The following is a 20134-nucleotide window of genomic DNA, read 5'->3' on the forward strand; positions in this document are numbered from 1 at the left end:
TACAACATTTACAAAAATTTAACGTTGGGCGCCACTTCACTAATACTCAAATTTAGACTTCTTTAAAAAAAAATGGGGAATTTTAAACTCTGTTTTAATGTTGATAATATCTTCAAAGCCTAAACAAAATCCATGAATTTTTATCGTTGGGCGCCATTATAACTATGAATAATGAAAAAGTATAGATTTTGCTGTATAATGTTGCAGTAGTAGGCCTGCCAACGATTTTTCATCAATAGAGGATTTCTATTTTTGAAAATCTGCACGTAGTGTAGACACAGCTATAGAAACTTCTTTATCTTTGAAATATATTCCAGTCCTAGAAAATTTTCCCGGTTCCAATTATTGAAATCTGATAAATTTTAATTTAAAACTTTTTGGAGCACAAAGTCAATATTTGCATAGGTCTCCTATAGGTTCTAAGCGCTGAGAACAAAGTGTATATTTGTGGTGGGTAGAAAATGTATTTTATGTCTAAGAGATCTTTTTTCTAATGAGACAACCTCTTTCGGATTTAGAAGACATAATCTATTAAACACGCCATTTTAGTTATAGTAAAACTTTAAAACTAATATTCTCTGTATAGAAGACATGTGAAACGTTGAATATTATCAGAACCTCCGCCTTGTCTAAAAATTGCCTTCTATGGACAATGATTCATCCAGACGAAATTCGACTTTTGGTTAGACAATCTTCCATTGAACCTATAAAGATAAAATAAATTTCTGACGTTGGACGGCCTCATCCATGATATGTTTCCTATAGCTAAAATACTTTTTTTAGTGCCAGAAATCCTTTTTAATATTTAGAAGGTCATTCCTTAATAATATTCTACACACATTTTTACGTTGGGCGCCATTTTCAGTTGCAGAAGAACTCTAAAGGAAATTTTATTCATGAATAGAATGGCGAGTCCTTCTATAGCTGGAAAATCTTCTGTATCAAAGAGTTATTGGTTGACATTTTTAAATGTCAATACCTTGGCAACCCTATCACCCTTTCAAAAACTCCATACTTATTATTGATAATATTTTGTTTTGTTTTCTCTTTTTCATTGTAATGGTTACCAAGAATTGAATAGCCCACAATATTTGATGGACATTTCTCATTGAATGGCTGGTTGGCTGTCTGTCCATCTGTGTTTGTGCAGTTGATATGATAACGTATACTCACACACTGACACACATTACAATGTGGCCTCAAATGTTCATCAAATGCTCCTCATATTTGATTTTTGAATATTTGATGGACAATACAAACACTACGAAAACACACACACATACAATACTATTGGAAATGGAGAATATATCGAATATTGATTGTTATCGGAATTTGGTGTTTTTTTTTACACCAACAATACCACGGCCAGACATTGTGACACCCCTGGGCACACATTCGCTCACCTATATGTGATGTGTACAAAGTTGTTGTGGATTTTGTTGAACGTGTGTTAAAGACACTTCTCTTTCTGTTGTCATTTTATGGATTATTAAAGGTTTTTGTTTTCGCTTGATAATGTTAGTTCAAGGATTATGTTCGGTAGGTCTCGTTGCAGTAGTGATTAGTTACAGTTTGTCAAGAAAATGTTTTGATGAAGGCAATTAAAACATTGTAATGGAATATGGCTCCTTCAGAGTCTATGAAGTTTTAGGACCACTAAGCCAATTCAAGAATCCTTTTATGAACAAGATTAGCTTCGAAAGGAAACCACTGAAATAATTTAATAATGAAATAATAAAATAAGTCGTTTCCTATATATACTAATTCTCATAATTTAATGTTGGGCGCCATTATACAAGGAAAACATACTATTGGTTGCTTTTGTAACCTTTTTTATACCCTCCACCATAGTATGGAGGGTATATTAGTTTTGTTTTTCCGTTTGTAACGCATCGAAATACTCATTTCCGACCCTATAAAGTATATATATTCTTGATCAGCGTAAAATTCTAAGACGATTTATGCATGTCCGTCTGTCCGTCTGTCCGTCTGTCCGTCTGTCCGTCTGTCCGTCTGTCTGTTGTAATCACTCTAGCGTCTAAACGAATTGAGATAGAGCCCCAAAATTTCGCATAGAGTCGTCTTTTGTCTGCAGGCAGGTCAAGTTCGAAGATGGGCTATATCGGTCCACGTTTAGGCATAGCTCCCATATAAGGATACCCCCCAATTTTCGGTATTTTGAGGTTCTTGAGCGTGTTTTTCAACCGAATTCGGTGAAATTTGGTACTTTGAGTTCTTATTGGGTAGCAAATATCCCCACTAAAAATTATAAATATAGGTCCATTTTTTCGGACAGCCCCCATGTAAGGGTAACCCCAAAATTTCGGTATTTTGAGGTTCTTGAGCGTGTTTTTCAACAGAATTCGCTGAAATTTGGTACTTTGAGTTCTTATTGGGTACCAAATAAACCTACTAAAAATTATAAATATAGGTCAACGGTACATATAACGGTACCCCTCAATTTTCGGTATTTTGGGGTTCTTGCGTTTTTCACCGGAATTTGCTGCAATTTGGTATTTTGTAGTCGTATATGGTAACAAATCTCCCTACCAAAAATTATTAATATTCGCCCCCTTTTTGGGGTAGTCCCCATTAACCCCCTTTTTTATATTAAAATAGTTATCTGATTTGTTACGCGTTTTAATAGTTATCTGGCTTGTTACGCGGGTTATATCAAAACTTGGACCCAGGGACCCCATGTTGGATTTCTATATTTGCTTTGACATTAGAAAAATGTGTGCAAAATTTTGGGCGCCTATGTCAAGTGGTTCGGCAGTTAAAGAGTTTATACCCAATTTTTGGTAAAAACTCGGGTATTTACCCAAGTATTTACCAACGTCTTTAAAGTATCGTAAAACTATCCATTCTTAATCGATTTGATAACAGAAACCAGGAAATAGTGTGTAAGATGTTGTATTACCGATTCAATATAGTAAATAGCCAAATAAATACCCACAAATGGGTATTTACCCAATTTACCGGGTATTTACCCTTTGGGTATTTACCCACTGCCCATCTCTAATAATGAACTATAACCCGCATTAAGACCTAGTCCCTGTATGGAGGTTCCAGACAAAGTGGACCGATATTCCCCATCTTCGAATTTGAACTAAGATTGGAAGAAATAATAAGAAGGACAAAGTTTGGATGAAATCTAAATTTTTTGAAGCGCATTTGGTCCAAAGATACATGGGGTCTAGAATCGATATTTCAATTAGCCACAGTGTATAATTATCCGTTAAAAATTACTGAATTCTTTATTATGGTTTACATAATCCCTGTTTAGAAATGTCGGTATAGGTCCACTTTTTGGTATGTTCCCATTATTTTCATTTCTAGTACCTGTCAGTATATCTATGGTGGAGGGTATCCAAAGTTCGGCCCGGCCGAACTTAACGCTTTTTCACTTGTTTAATATTAAAGAAAATTTATTGGTATTAAAAAGTCTTTAGGTACATCGAGGAGCCTGAGATGTCATTATAAAAAAAAGCGTAAACAAATAGAAGTAGCACATCTACCCTAATAAAAAATAACTGTTGGGCGCCATAAGAAAAATTCTTCACATGAAATAAGACGTTTAGGTTTATCGGATAGTGTGATTAGATTGAAGAAATACATTACATCTTACTAGATTTTTTCTAATATAGTACTTCAAACGTGGCAGAACAGGCATATGAGTTGACATAAAATCCTGAAGTTACAACTTAAAAAAAAATAAACACATGTTGGACGCCAATTTTTTCTTATTTATCAGATATCTTGTGCGCATATTTAAAAGAGTTTTTTTAATCGTTAACCAAGAAAAAATGGGGAAAATTAAGTTACAAACTGTTGGAATCTATATTTCTTTAGGAAGAAAAAAATTTAAATAACTGAGGCGCCAAAATATTATTTTATACCCAACACCACACTGTGGTACAGGGTATGATGTCTTTGTGCATATGTTTGTAACAGGCAAAAGGAAACAAGATAGACACATGGTTCCTTTTGGGAATATGCATTGAATCACTTTCTGAGTCGATTTACGCATGACCGTCAGTACGTCCGTCCGTCCATGTATTTTTGTGAACAAAGTACAAGTCGCATTTATGATCCGATTTGGTATAGGTCACTTATTTGGCCCAAGGATGAACCCTATTGAAATTGGGAAAAATCGGTTCGGATTTAGATATAGCTCCCATATATATTTTCGTCCGATTGAATGTAAATGGTGCACCAAAGTCCCTATATATCTTTTGATTTGGACGAAATTTGTCACAGCGTAATGAATTAGGTATGGAATGATGTGTGTTAAATTTCATGAAAATCGATTCAGATTTAGATATAGCTCCCATATATATTTTCGTCCGATTTTATGTAAATAGTGCACCAAAGTCCCTATATATCCATCGATTTGCACGAAATTTGGCAAAGCGTACTGAATTAAGTCTAGAACGATGTGTGCTAATTTTCATGAAAATCGGTCAGATTTAGATATAACTGCCATATATATTTTCGCCCGATTTTAGGTAAATAATGCACCAATATCCCTATATATTTTTCGATTTCCACGAAATTTGGCACATCGTAATGAATTAGGCCTAGAATGATGTGTGTTATGTTTCGTGAAAATCGGTTCAGATTTAGATATAGCTCCCATATATATTTTCGTCCGATTTAATGTACATGATGCACCAAAGTCCCTATATATTTTTCGGTTTCCACGAAATTTGGCACAGCGTAATGATTTAGGCCTAGATTTATGTGTGCCAAGTTTCCTGAAAATCGGTCCAGACTTAGATATAGCTCCCATATATCTTTTCGTCCGATTTGATGTAAATGGTGTACCAAAGTCCCTATATATCTTTTGATTTCCACGAAATTTGGCGCAGCGTAATAAATTAGGCCTAGAATGCTGTGTGTTAAATTTCGTGAAAATCGGTTCAGATTTAGATATAGCTTCTATATCTGACCAAATGAAAAATCTAGTATCGGTTGCAGAATGACATGTGTATGGATCCAATTTCATTTTACTGGTCCTTTAAAAATGCGACGTCTGTTAGGATTCATCTGTTGAATATACCCAAAGTGGTGCAGGATATCATATAGTCGGCCCCGTCCGACTTTACTACTTTCCTTGCTGTTTTTTTTTTTTTTTTTTTTTTTGATAAAATTTTCAGATCTTATTAGAAATTTTAAATTAGTTAACCAAGAAAAAATTTAAAAAATAACGCTAAAAACCGTTGGGCGCCACATTTCTTTAGGAAGACAGTGGGGGAAATAACCCCTTCAAAAATCAAATTTTCATTAAATTTTGGGTTTTTTGGCGCCGAAAAGATATTTTTAACCAAACAACTGTTGGGCGCCAATCATTTAATTTATTTTTTTTACTACTTTCCTTGCTGTTTTTTTTTTTTTAATTTCAAATCTTATTAATAAGAAACTTTTAATTAGTTAACCAAGAACAAAAATTTAAAATATAACGTTAAAAACGGTTGGGCGCCACATTTCTTTAGGAAGATAGTAAGGGAAATAACCCCTTCAAAAATCAAATTTTCATAAAATTTTGGGTTTTTTTGGCGCAAAATAACTGTTGGCCGCCAATCATTTAGTTTATTTTTTTATAAAATCCAACAATATCGTGCATAAAATTAAATAAACTTTTAATTTGTTTGCCAAGAAAATGTGATATATCAATCAATAATGTTAAAAACTATTGGGGGCCATATTTCTATAGTATTAATATTTCTAATCAGGTTTAAATATTTTACTTTAATTTAATATACTCCCAATCAAAAAAATATTAGTACACTTGTACTTCATATTCTTTTCGAAATAAAATATGAATACACAACTATTGGGCGCCAAGCATGTTCTATTGATAAAATTCCACAAACTGGTGCGTAAATTCAAATGAAATGAATTTTTAATTCGTTTGCCATGAAAAAAATGGTTGCCAATCAAGAGAATTTAAACTAAGGCAATGATTGGAAATCGTTGATTAGTTGAAAAACAATTTTGGGTTTTTCCCAAACAAACTTCCCTATAATCAATACAAGTGAAGTGATAAACTAAAAGGTATGAAATAAAGCAAAAAGGGACTAAGTCACGTTAAAAAATGTAAAACAAATTTATGAAGAAAAACAAATAAAACAACTGAGAAATATTATAATGGGTTAAAGAATTTAAAGGTTACATGTCCCAAAAATCATTTCGAAATTTTTAAACTTTTTGAAGTTTTAAAACCTGGCGATTAGTATTAATTTATTTTATTTTCTTATTGCAATTAATTTATTTTATTTTAGTTTATTTTCATAGTGATTATCAAATGGCGCCCAATATATTTTTATTTTAGTCTCTACTAAAATTTTTTGATTTATGTCACTTTTCCACGGAAACGCCAAAATATAGCAACACCCTTTTCTCCGTCCTCTGTTATGTTATCAGCACTTAATGCTACTTCTCTGGTATCACAAAAACCATTTTTAATGGTTAAATAGTATTTATTTTGTTTTCGATTTTTTTTTCGTTTTCCCACTTTCACACAAAAATTGTTGCTGATGACAGCAAAGCCATCATTAAGCCCAAATGTCAATCATTTGATATTTTTTGTTTTTATTTTATTATTGTTATTATAAATATTATGACGAAGAAGAAATTTATATGGAAAATTTGCATTACACGTGGAAGTGATGGCCCGAACGTGATTCACAAAGTGTATACACGTTTTGAAAAAAAATAAATATTTTAAATATTATTTTTTTATTCTTTGTTTACCACTAATAAATATTAAAATTTATGATGCATTTATGATTTTCACCCAAAACAAAAATGTTTGGAAATGATTTGTTTTTGTCAATAATAAAATCATAATATTTAATCGTTTAATAATACAATAAAGTAGCCGCGGCAGTAATAATACAAATAATAAACAATAAATTACAAATACAATTTGGTAGAAGAAATCAAAATCGATTTGAAAAAAAAAACAAATCAAATTTTAGAATGATTTTATATGAAATTTTATTATTATTTTTATTGGAGGTTGGATTCTCTTTTAAGTGAGTATAAATTGCTTTAATTATTAGGTGTTTATTTTAAAGTTATGGAGGTCAATGACTTTTTTAAGGGTCAACTGAAATTTGTGTGCAAGTAATTAAGTGAAAATTACCAATAAATAATGATACTGTTGGGCGCCATATTTTTTTTAGAAATGATATATGATATATACACCCTAGAATAGCTATATTTTTCTTACATTCTTGTATTTAATTTTTTCCGCAACAAAAAATATTAAAATTGCGCCAAAATATGTGAGTAATCCCAATTACATTTTTTAATTCATTTGCTAAATGACTATCAATCTCTAGAATTTCAAATAGTCGATTAAAAACCGAAATTGGAAACTTTAACATCACAGGAAAATCGTCGAACCTGTTTGACATTATTTAATTTAATGATTTGATTTTATTTAATAAGAAATGTTTAGTTCACAAAGGAACTAGTTCACTTCAACGATTCACTGAGAAGAGCTTATGAACTAGGTCACTTGAACAATTTCCCTTAGAAGCCGTAAACACTAGATCAGTTCATTTTAGTTCAGTTTATAAACAGAGCGAATATTTACTTCACGGATTAGATGAGCAGAAATGGGATGAACAAGCATGTGAAAACGAACGCGTCACTGCCTATAATCGATCAACGAACAAGGTAGTGAACTATGGACGTGGTAAATAAGATTTGGGCAGTCTCATTTATGAAGCTGTTCGATATTTTTCTGTTCGCTTCGGCAAAAAAAAACTAGATTATTAATTTAGTTCCATAGTTGCATTTAGTTCAATTGTTCAGAGATCTAGGATCAAAAGGAACTAAGTGAAAGAAATCCATAATTAATAACTGGGGTAAAATGATCTAGATGAACGATAGAACCATACCTAGCACCGATCATACGATTTATGGTATAGTTTTCATTTCCATTAGCAAAAGGAATAAGTCGTTCATTTAGTTCCATTGTTCATTGACACACTGTAAGATATCTATGAACGATTGGAAATTGTGAGACGAAGACAACTGGACCAAAAAACGAAAAACCGAACCATTTACCGATCATTTCTGCTACTTTAAACTACTTTGTTGTGGAAAGACGCAACTCTAAGATTTATTAGCGCCATATAGAGTTGGATAATCTCGATCCTGAAACCGTTCTATTGTTTTCCATTCGCTCCGCAAATTGCTCAAACTGTAAGATATCGACGAACGATTGGAACTAGTTGAAAGAGAGTAAAAATCAATTACTGGAGACTAAATATCTAGATGAACGAAAAAACAGAATTAGTACCAATCGTTCCTTGTGCGGATTAGTCCATTAGAAATAGTTCCCTCTGGAACGAAATTAGTCTAATAATAGGGGATCAACAACAAATATTTTAACTAAATTATATGGTTCCTTCGCAGAAGAAGATGTCGAAATCTACCAAGCCTCAGTAGAATAAAATATAATTTGATCACCTAATTGAAACAGAAATCGATGTTAATAACATAAATCAAGCAAAACTGACTTACAAATATTTTTAGACTATGACCACACACGGGAGAGGGCAGAAATGAATAGATGAGACAAAATAAACTAATTGAACGAAAGAACTGGACCTAGTACCGATCGTTCCTTTTCCTGAATAGTTTCAATTAACTAGTTTGTTCCATTATCCCTGGTACCTTTTGCGGAATAGTTCCTTTAAACTATGTCGTTCATTCCAGAACGGCAGAAGTTTATAAGAACGACATTTTCTGGCAAAATTATACAAGGTAGCCTCATGCAGTCATATGTTTCCCACTTTTTTTTATAAATTAGTCTTTGACAGTATTCAGCCTTCAAAATTTAAATGAAAATATCTTCCATCGAAATGTAGGCATATCATGTGTTCAGTGGCAAAATTAAATAAATATATGTTATAAATATTTTGAAGTTCGATGCCTCTAAAACATATAAGTATAAGATGTAACAGCCATGGTTAAATCTTGAGAGCAATGTTCAGTTTTAAAAAATATATATTGTTTAATTTATTGAAAATATGCCAATCGACATACATAACATTTTATGGAATTTATTTTTTCATATTATGTAAAATTGATAGATGAGTTCCAAATTAAAAAGGGTTGTCGTCATAAAATTCTCAAATGACACTACCTTCTGTAATTGTGCCATGGTACCGATCGTTCCTTTTGATGAATTGTTCCTTTGAACTAGTTCGTTTCGGAACAACAGGCGCGTACGGTATTAAAAATATAATCGTTTACAAAATGATACGGTCATCTCTTTCTCAAATATGAAATAAATTTCTTATCAATATTTCCCGGCATTTTCTTTTGGGTAATTATTGTAATTGTGAGTGTTTTTAAAAATCCCCTTTTTTTGGCTGATAATTTTTGTTAAGGTCGTTTCTCGACAAGTCTGTATGATGAAAAATGACAATAAGTAATCATAAAATAAAAGTGGTCATATAAAAATTTGTTTTCTAACAGTTTCAGATTTTGTTGTTTAAATTTTTTATGGATAATGCGTTTAACCTAAAAGATAAACTCTACACACTTTATCATCATACAGATACAGAACGTTTCATGAACAATTTATGCCATCGTAAAAAAGGTGTAAAATATTCTCGCATTGTATACCAAAGAAATGCGTGTAGGTGTTTTCTATTTTTTTTTCTGGTGGCTTACTTTAAAATAAAGTGCTACAGATATACATGTGTACCTTAAAAAACGGACATTCTAAATATCCAAGTTGTTGTTGTTATAGTTCGTAGCTTATCGTTCGACCGCAAAATACATTGTTTGTATAGTTATGATGATGATGATGATGATGGTGGAGATAGGGAAGGTGAATTAGTAGAAAAAGTCAGGTGAGAATGCTGTGCTTACTTTCGAGCTAGCTAACTGCTTTCTGGCCAGCAGCCTAGCTATGCTGCTAGATAACTGTTAAGCTCTGTAGATATTGCAGGTTAATTATTTAATAATATTTATTATTTGTGTATTGTAAAATGGTGTTAAACGAAAAGGTTAGATAAACAGGTTATTTGGGTGCTATATAATAATAACAACAACAATAAAATACATACAAACATACATATTTACACTACAAGACCCCTAACGAAAGAATTTTCCAAATATTAAATATGAACGGAATAAAGAATTTCTTTGTCACAGAAAACTAGCAGGACGAATGAAAGGTTTCCAAACTGACAAATAGATGGAACTACTAAATACTAGAGTTGTGTCGTTCCCGGTCAAACAAGTTCAAAGCAAGTATTCTGCGAAAGGAACCATCGGAACTAGGTCCGGTTCTTTCGTTCATCCTGTTCCAATGTTTGTTCCAGTCGCTTAATTTTGCTCTCCTTCCACCAGATCTTTTTGATTCTATCGTTCATCTAGATCTTCTAGTTCATTGACCGAATAAAATGGCATTTGCAAATGAATGATTGAACTAACTGAATGCCCTAGTTCCTTTTGCTGAGCGAAAACATATCGAACCGCTTCAGGAACAAGATTTCTCAAATCTATAAAATGCATATGGGTTTTTATTTAGAACCTAACATTCAAAAGACTCGTTTATAAAATTGACAGCTCTTTGATATTAACTTTGCTATTCGATTTGTGCCTCCACAAAACGTTTCTCTTGATCGAATAATGATTTTGAAGGCTCACGCCCCTTTTATTCAAACTGAAACTCCAAAGTCCCCTAATTGAAATTTTCAAAATGGTGGGAAGTTCTTTCTGAATAGAAGTACTTCATATGTTATTGGTTTCAGTCTGTTTTTTTTCAATTTACTTTCGATAACAATCCGATTAACCATAGATGAGATCATAAAACATTTTATTTTCATTCTTTTTTTTGCGCGCTAGCGATTAGATTATGGAGAACTTGAAACCAATAACACCAACAGCTAAGTCATATCATCAAAAATAATGAAACGTATAAGAAAGAAATTCTAACAACAAAAACCCCATTTGATATCTTGAAACACATAGTACTACGTTCCACTGACTGACTTTGTCCACACAAAAAAGGAAATATCGATTATTTGACAGGGTTGATGGTGGTGATGGTGTTATCTACGCTCCACAATGATTCGTTCGTTCCAAAAAAAAAAAAAAAAAAACGTTCATATCAATGATAAAAACGTCTACATACTTTTTGATACTCTGTTTTTTTCAATTTTTTGATACAGAACATTTTTTCAAGTACTTTGTTTATTGGCCAATAAAATTTCCAATTTATTTTGTTCATCCAATAAAAGCTAAACTAGCGACATTCGTTCACTTTTGCGCCTGGTCTGGTTGTGTCGCTTCAATTGATTTCAATCCCCCAATCGCCATTTAATGGGTTATATCGAGAGAGGGGAGGTGGGGAGTGGGTTGCAATGAAACAAATACAGTTTTGAGAGTTGAAGAATGGGTTATAAACCGAAAATCTTTTCATCAATTATGGGTTATTAATTATTATTTTTACTTTTTGGAGTTTATTTAAGAAGGGAGAGGGATGGTCACTAAATTTTGTAGGCTGGAAAAATTATCAAAAAAAGGAGATGGTATCGTTCGAAATTGGAATTTCATAAGAAAGTTTTAATTTAATGAATGTCATGAATGTCAAGGTAGATAGTATCCAATTCTCTAAAGTTGGGTTGTTCCTAAACGAACTATTTCAACGAAATTATTCTATAAAAGGAACGGTTGGTACAATGTCTGGGTTATTTTGTTCATCTAGTTCTTTTGGCTCTAGTTCACTTAGTTACAGAGCGAATCGAAAAAGAACGAGCCATTTCAGAAATTAAATTGCCCAATTCTAAGTTCTTTCGTTAATCTAGTTCTTTTGGCTCTTGTTCACCTAGTTACTGAGCGAATTGAAAAATAACGGGCCACTTCAGAAACGACATTGTCGAATTCTGAGTTCTTTCCTTAATCTAGTTCATTTGGCTCTACTGAGTGAATCGAAACTTCAGAAACGAGATTGTCGAACTATAAGAAATTCAGAAAAATTCGTTGTTTACGGCTTTTCGTATATTGCGAAGCTTAATAGCAGATTAAAAAATGAACTTGAGAATCTAGTATTTAAGAATATAATGTTCATAGGAATTATTCTGCAAAAGGAACGATCGGTACTAGGTCAAGTTTCTTCGCATATTTAGTTCCTTTTGCTCTTGTTTTTCCCTTTTTTCTTTCATTCACATAGTTCATCTGAATCATTCCTATCATTGACCGAATTAACTGACGTGTTCGAATGATCAATGGAACTAAAAGGAACATCGCAACTTTTGCGAAATGATAATTAGCCCGAACATCAATTTATAAAGAGGTTATCTTCAACGGATCATTATAGATATCAAAAGCCAATGAGCATTAAAACATATTTTAACAAAATTATGCGCGCTTAACAAAAACATAGCCGAAGAAAATTTCATAAATTTAAATATAATTGAAGCTGACATCGATTTTTAAACGTTAACTAACCAATTCTGATTTACAAATACTTGTAGACTATACCTTTTTGTGGAGGCTTAGTTTCGTTTATAAACTAATTAGTCCGAATATACAGGTGACTAGACTAAGGCAATATTGTTCCTTAAGCCTTTCGGGTTTTCCCGTCGCTCCTCTAAAGGAAGGACATTCATTGAGTTCCATAGTCCTTTTTGTTCAATCGTTCATTGATACACGTCATAGAGGTCGGTCAATGGACGAGATGAACGATTGCATCAAAGTAAAACTAGGTGGAGGAAAGAAAATTGAACATCTTTATCCGTTGATAAAGAATACCATAATTTTGTAACTAAAATATTTAAAAAAATATGCCTAACAATTTAGAATTAACGAAAGACTGAGTTGGGTAATCTAGTTCCTGCAGCATTTCGATGTTTTTCTGTTTGATTTTTTCCGTTCACTTCACTAAAGGAACTAGGTCATTCATTGAGTTTCATATTTCGTTTTAATTCAATTGTTAATTGGAACACGTCATAGAGGTCGGCCAATGAATGAGCAGATTTAGATGAACGATAGCATCAAAAGAAATTAGGAAACCAGAGCAAAATTTAACAAATGGAGCAAAGGGAACTAGATGAATGAAAGAACTAGAACTAGTACAGGTCGTTCCCTTTGCAGAATAGTTCCTTTTATAATAAAAAACTAAGAAAATTGATTTAAATCTGTGGTGAAATCCAAATGAAATCCTTGTTTGATATTTTTCACTCGCTCCGCTAAAGGAACTAGGCCATTCATTGAGTTCCATAGTTACTTTTTGTTCAATCTTTTATCGGACGAACTATTGCGTCAAAAGAAACTAGTTGGACGAGATCAAAATTGAACAACCGAAGCAAAGGGAACTAGATGAATAAAAGAACCAGAACTAGTGCAGATCGTTCCTTTTGCGGAATAGTTCCTTCTAATAAAGAATTAAGGGAACTGATTAAAATTGTGGTGAAATCGAAAAGAGCTATCTTTATCCCTTGATAAACTAAATTTCATGATTTTGTCGATAGAAAATTTAAGAAAAAATAAGCCTAAATATTTTAAAATAACGAAAGATTGGGTTGGGCAATTTAGTTCCTGAAGATTTTCGATGCTTTTCGGTTCGCATCGCAAATGGAACTATGTCATTTATTTAGTTCAATAGTTGCTTCAAGTTCAATCGTTTATTGGAACGCAGCTTTCATTCGTTCATTCGCACTTTCCTTTCAAATTCATTAAAAACTAAGAGGAAAACATTTTTTATATATTAAATATTGAAAATAATATTCAAGCAGTACCGGTTCCGGCGACCAAACGCATTTGTGTATAGGTAAAACCAACATTCCATTTAATAACAGATTTTATAATTTAAAAACAGAACCTGAAAATATATTCAATTAATCGCTTTTTTTTCAATTTGCCCTTTATAGATTTGAAAAGCTATCACCTTTAAAAGAGCTGGATCTAAAGGAGCAAGATGATGTAAACGAACGGTTGAAACAAATTTAACTACTTGAACTGGATGAGACAGTTCGAATGGGGCAAAATTAACTAGATGAACGAAAAAACTGGGTATAGTTCCTATCGTTCCTTTTGCGGAATATTTTTTTCGAACTACTACCTTGTGGAACACATGAGAATAAGTGGTGACATCCAAACCACAAAAGGAACTAGTTAAGCGAGTAGGAACAGTTCAAATGGGGCAAAAGTAACTAAATTAACGAAAATGCTGCATCTAGTACCGATCATTCCTTTCAGAATTGTTTCTTTGAACTGATTCGTTGCGGATCGACACAATTCTAATTTTTGTTAAATAAATTATGAAATAGAAGTTGTAAGAGTCACGGGGATCTATGATCCAAATCAGATATGTTCCTTACCTTTATTAAAATAAATTATTTACTTTAGTCATTCGAATCTAAAAAACCAGTCAAGAATCTCAAATATTTTTCAAACAATTCACATTAAATGTCCCCCAAACATTATTTCTAAGAATCCTTAAAATGTTTCTAAGGATAATTTATATCCCACCAAACCATCAATCCAATATCACGGCACATAATCTTTGATTATTTATATACCAGTAAAAATTTAATGATTTTTACTCGTGCCTAAACGCACTTTAAGCTTTACGAAAATCGTTTCCTTTTGGGATTTATGTGAGCTGTGTGTGTGTGTGTGCCCACCACAAAACATTTATGTTCGAAGGTATTTTGTCATATCTATGAATTTTGGTGATAACTCAAAATGATTTATGATACAAAACATTTATAAAAAAATGAACAGTTTGAGTTGATTTTTTTTTTTTTTTTTTTTTTTGTGGACGTTTCTTTGGTGGATTTCTCAATGAAATCCCCCCTTCATCTAACGATCATAAACTTAATCAAAATCAATACTCCGTGAAAAAAATACTGTTGTTGGTGTTATAAAAATTAAAGAACACTAATTTTTTTGGGGTTTTGGAAACGGAGGAATGAGAATAATAAATAAATCATTTATGGTGTCCCTGGGTGGAAAAAAAAGGAGGGGAAATGGAGCAGCTAACCAACAATGTCAATAGCGGACAAATTTGGTTCTGCAGCAAATCAAACTTCAAATTGATGATTTTTTTTTTGAGAATCTTTTGGCACCTTTTTTCTTAAGATTTCTGTCCATTCAGTTCACTAAATGTCTTCTCTTGTATTCTTCTTGTGTCAATGTTTATATTGAGGTTGTTGTTATTGTTTTGGTATTTTTTTATCTTCAAAAAATTTGTTTGTTGTTGTTTATAGTTGTCTCTATTGTTACTTCAATTTATGATCCCCTTTTTCGTTCGATTTTTTTTTTAATGTAAACTTAGTCACCTCAACCGATCTACCTGGTTTGTCAAACATACACACATATATGTTCTGCTGTGTGTGCGTATGTTTATGTGTGCCTTGTGTTTTTGTTAATGTTTGTTATGTGGTTATTCCATTAAGTCCATAAAATCTTTGGGATTGCAATTAACATTTATTGCCCTGGCATTATGTTTAATCCAAGTGGTCAATATTATTTGTTCATATAATGAATGAAAGAATGTGCAAGCAAGACGGGAATAAATCACAGCACAGAATCTAAATAAACAATAAATATCCTAGAATTTATGATTTAGTTCATGGTTAATTTAAGAGGACAATTTGTGTGTTTACATATTTAAATGAATGACAAAAATATTGAAATTCCGCAACGAACGAACTAGTTCAAATATTTCTAAAATATCTCTCGTAGGCTTGATTTCGTTTATAAACTAAATAGTCCGAGTATACAGATGACGGTTTGATATTATAATATTCTTCAGTTAACTCGACTAAAGGAACTAGGTCATTCATTGAGCTCATGATTCCTTTTTGGTTCAATCGTTCATTGGTATACGTCATATAGGTCAATCAATGAACGAGCAGCTTTAGATGAACGATTGCATCAAAAGAAACTAGGTGAACGAGAGTAAAATTGAACATCTGGAGCAAAGGAACTAGATCAATGAAAGAACAAGAACTAGTACAGATCGATCGTTTTCCGGAACAGTTTCTTCTAATTGAAAACTAATTTAAATCTTTGGTGAAAGAACTATCTACATCCCTTCATAAACAATGTCAAAAATTTTGTTTGGTGTTTTTCTGTTTGATATTTTTCCGGTCACTCCACTAAAGGAACTAGGTCATTCATTGAGTTCCATATTTTGTTTTAATTCAGTTGTTCATTGGTAAAGGACATAGAAATTGGCCAATGAATTTATTTATAATTGAACAGTTGGAACAAATGGAACTATTAGCGAACGGGAGGAGTTTCTTTATAGACAAAAGTGCCGGACCTATTACCGATCGTTCCTTTTGCTGATTAGTCCCTCTGCACAAGTTCCTTTCGTAATGACTCAGTTCGAAATGTATTGAAATAATTTCTATTTCTATTTCTGTTTTGTATTTTTATTTAATTTGGAAATACGAATAAAATCGAATGTACCGAAGGAAAGGTTTTGAGTAAGAATTCGTATGTTTATTGGAACTATATTTAGTTGGTCAAATGGGTATCGATTCCTCTTCGTAAAACATCAAACATCTCATGACGAGTTTCTGTATTTTCTAATAACTCAAACTTTTTCTTATTCAAATAAACTCATTTGAATTTAAATTTAAAATTCGAAATGTTTCACTTAGAATTTGAAAATTGCAGTACAAATTCGAATTTTTCTCAAATTTATAATTCGAACAACATTCGGGATATAGCAATTAAAAATTCTATATTTATTTCATTTTTAATTTCAAATTTGTCCATTTGTAATTTATAATTTTTTAATTAAAAACTCGATTTATTACAATTGATAATCGAATTATACAATTTGTAATTCAAAAAATTTGAAATTTAAATTACAAGTGGAATAATTTTCCAATTTTCACTTTTTCTAACTTAAAATAACACAGATTAGCAACTCAAAATATTCTATTTGTATTACGAATTGAAACCATTTTAAATTTGATTATTTTTAATTTTATTCGAATAATGAACGTAATATTTCGATATTCAGTTGATATTCTCTACTATTTCGAATCATAAAACATCATTTGAACATCAAATAGAATAATTCGAATTTCAAATATAAAAATTCAGATTGTTGATCAAATAATTCCAACATCTGTAGTTATAATTAAAATTGATAATAGAGTTATTTAATCAAATTCAAAATATTTGAAATTCGATTCACAAATGGAATAATTCGAATTTCAAATGAAATAAATACAAATGCAAACATTTAAATTAATATGATTCGAATAATAAATGGAGTATTTAGATTTTCAATTGATATTCTCAATTTTCATATTGAAAGGATACCAAAAGGAATACATCGAATTTCAAACAGAAAAATTCCGATTTCAAATGCAAAAATCAAATTAATATCAATATATATATATGGACATTTTTCTATATTTAGTTGATATTCTCAAATTTCGAATCATAAAAAATCATTTGAACATTCAACATTGTTGACAAAATAATTCCTATACATTTATTATAAAAATGTATAATATTTGAAATACGATACACAAATGGAATAATTCGAATTTCAAATGAAAAAAAATCCGAAAATTTCAAAATTCGAAATTCGAGTAATTTAATTTGCAAAAAAATCAAATTAATATAATTGGAATATGTACTCTAGTTATTCGAATTTCGTATTAAACAAAATTCGAATTTCAAATAATGGTATTTTCAAATTGATATATTATAAATGAAATAATTCGAAATTCAAAATAAGTTTTACAAATTTTCTGCGATGTATTTCGAATTGTATCGGATATTATTAAAATGGTGTAGATGGCGGAAATTTGTATTGAAATGTTTGAATTATAAATGAAATGTTTCGAATTACAAATAAAACATTTCAAATGTCATTTAAATATAATTCAAATACCAAATGAAATAATTTTAGTTTCAAATGCAAAAACACACAAAATTTAAATATTCTGAAATTCAAAATAGGTAATTTGGAATTGGAAATCTCAATTTTTTTTCTAATTTTATCAGAAAATTATTTCGAATAATTCGTATTTTAAATGCAAAACTTTAAATTATTTATGGAATACGAATTTTGTTTATCAAATAAAATTAAATCTTTCGAATTGCATTCGATCGATATTATTCGAATTACTGGGGTAATATAAATAATAAGAATTTCAATACTCACATAAAAATGAAATATTTTAAATTGTATCCGATTTTATTCGAATTACAGGTGTAGTCCATATTATGTCATATTTAAGGCATAAAATGGACCAAAAATGTTTTTGACAGATCAAATGCCATAGAACTAACAAGGTTTCCGTTAGAACAAATTCTTCCGCATTTCTTGAGAGTTCGAGAAAAGGATAACACTGAACTATGTGAACGAAAATAAAAGGATCGACTTAAGAGAGATTCAAATGAACTATCTCGAAGTCGGAAGCATATGGAACGAAGGAACTAGTTCCTTTTTCCCAAAAAATGAACTCTAAGATATAGAAGATAATTATTCTGTCCAAGACCTTTTAATAAAGTCATCCAGGCAGACCAGCTGGATATCTCTCAATTTTGCTGTCAAAATCCATTATTTTGAATTGACTTCCATTGTGAAAATGAAAACAATGTCTACATATTTGAGAAAAAACAGCTGTCAATTCGGTTCTCACTTTTGCGGGCGAAGAAAGTGAACTAAGACAACAAAATAGGGACACCCTATAAAATATTCGATTACAAGAACCCGGGATTTGGAAATTATAAGCAATAGTATAAAACAGAGCAGAACTTTTCTTGGTCCTTTGAATTTCAACGTTATATCAATATGTTGCTCTTTTAAGTCCCTCTTAAATTGCAAAAAAATTATTCGATCCCAAAATAAAAAGTAATGAAGTTAGAAAAACGCAAATGAGGACAACTAATAAAAAAAATGGACTAGCCTAGTTAAGGTTTGGCCGTATTTTTCATCCCTAGAGATTATTTTAAGTGCAGAGAAAACAATTGTTTGATGTGTGTTTCTCTTTAAGTCTCTCTTAAATTGAGGATATCTCTATAGGGGAACAAAATCTGTTCTACTTAAAAATTAAAGAAATTACTTCAAACTTTTTTCCAAAACTTAAATATTTTTAAATGAAAATTAAAACAAAATAAATCAAAATTGGTTGTTTTTCACTTACCAGGTGCTGGCTGCGATGGATATGTCGGCTTCTTCATCCAATCATAATATTGATGTGATTTAATGGGCGATGAACGATTGTTGTTGTTGTGATTTATTGTATTATTATTGTTGTTATTATTAGCCGTCGATGGACTATTGTTATTGTTAATTATCAAATGATGTGGCGATGATGAAGAGGCTGGAGCTCCGGGGCTCGATATTTCACTGCCACTCACTGTGATCGGTGGCGATGGCAATCCCTCGGTTATGTGATGTTGAGCCTGTTGCTGTGACTGCTGTTGCTGCTGCTGTTGTTGATGTTGCTGCGAATCGCCAATACTGCTAACAGTCTCATTTAATTGTGTCGTACTGCCAGAGGCTGGACCTGCCGATGTTGTACTACTGGCAATAGCCGACGATGATGATGGTGTTGCGCCGCCCGCACCAATGGTGCCGTTAAGCAACTGTTGATGCTGATGGGCCAGCAATTGTTGATTTTGTGTGAAATTTTCCGCTGAGGATGGGGAATGCCACTCGGAGGCAGCAGCAGCTGCAGCATTTGTGGCCTGATGATACATGGCATGGGGATTATAATACATTTGATGGTGGACAGCAGCGGCATGTGTTGTATCCATATCGCTGAGATATTGATGATTGGGTGGAGTGTGATGGTAATTTGCGGCCCATTGCCAGGGTTGTCCGGCGGAATAGGTTAAATTGGCGCTGTGTTTTTGGGGATAGTGAAAGGTGTTGAAGGAGGAAACCATGATGGTTGTTTTTTGGGGGATTGCTCACGCGGCCTTTGCAAATATTAACAAAATTGAGGTTAGGAATAGTTTGTCACTGGGTTGATTTGTTTCTTGGTTGGCAAAGGGACACTTGGTGTTTTTGCTTTTCGTGTAGTTGTTGTTGTATTTATTTATTTTGTTAATATATTTACAAACGTTTTACATTTTTTTATACATTTATTTTTTTTTCAATTTTTTCTAT

The 20134-nt window shown here is 31.8% G+C and overlaps 1 protein-coding gene across 1 annotated transcript in view; it reads right to left on the reverse strand.

Annotated features, from left to right (window-relative positions):
• The window catches only part of LOC133323603 (homeotic protein caudal), a 50181-nt gene extending 30267 nt beyond the window's left edge, over positions 1 to 19914 (reverse strand). The window contains exon 1 of the mRNA XM_061532519.1: positions 19164 to 19914. Within this exon, the coding sequence (XP_061388503.1) occupies positions 19164 to 19911 (748 nt within the window). The 5' untranslated portion in view covers positions 19912 to 19914. The remainder of the gene's footprint in view (positions 1 to 19163) is intronic.
• Between the last annotated feature and the right edge of the window lie 220 nt (positions 19915 to 20134).

The sequence above is a fragment of the Musca vetustissima genome, unplaced genomic scaffold (assembly GCF_032173495.1).
Source record: "Musca vetustissima isolate MV318-11 ecotype Yass unplaced genomic scaffold, APGP_CSIRO_Mvet_v1 utg797, whole genome shotgun sequence".
Lineage (NCBI taxonomy): Eukaryota > Metazoa > Arthropoda > Insecta > Diptera > Muscidae > Musca > Musca vetustissima.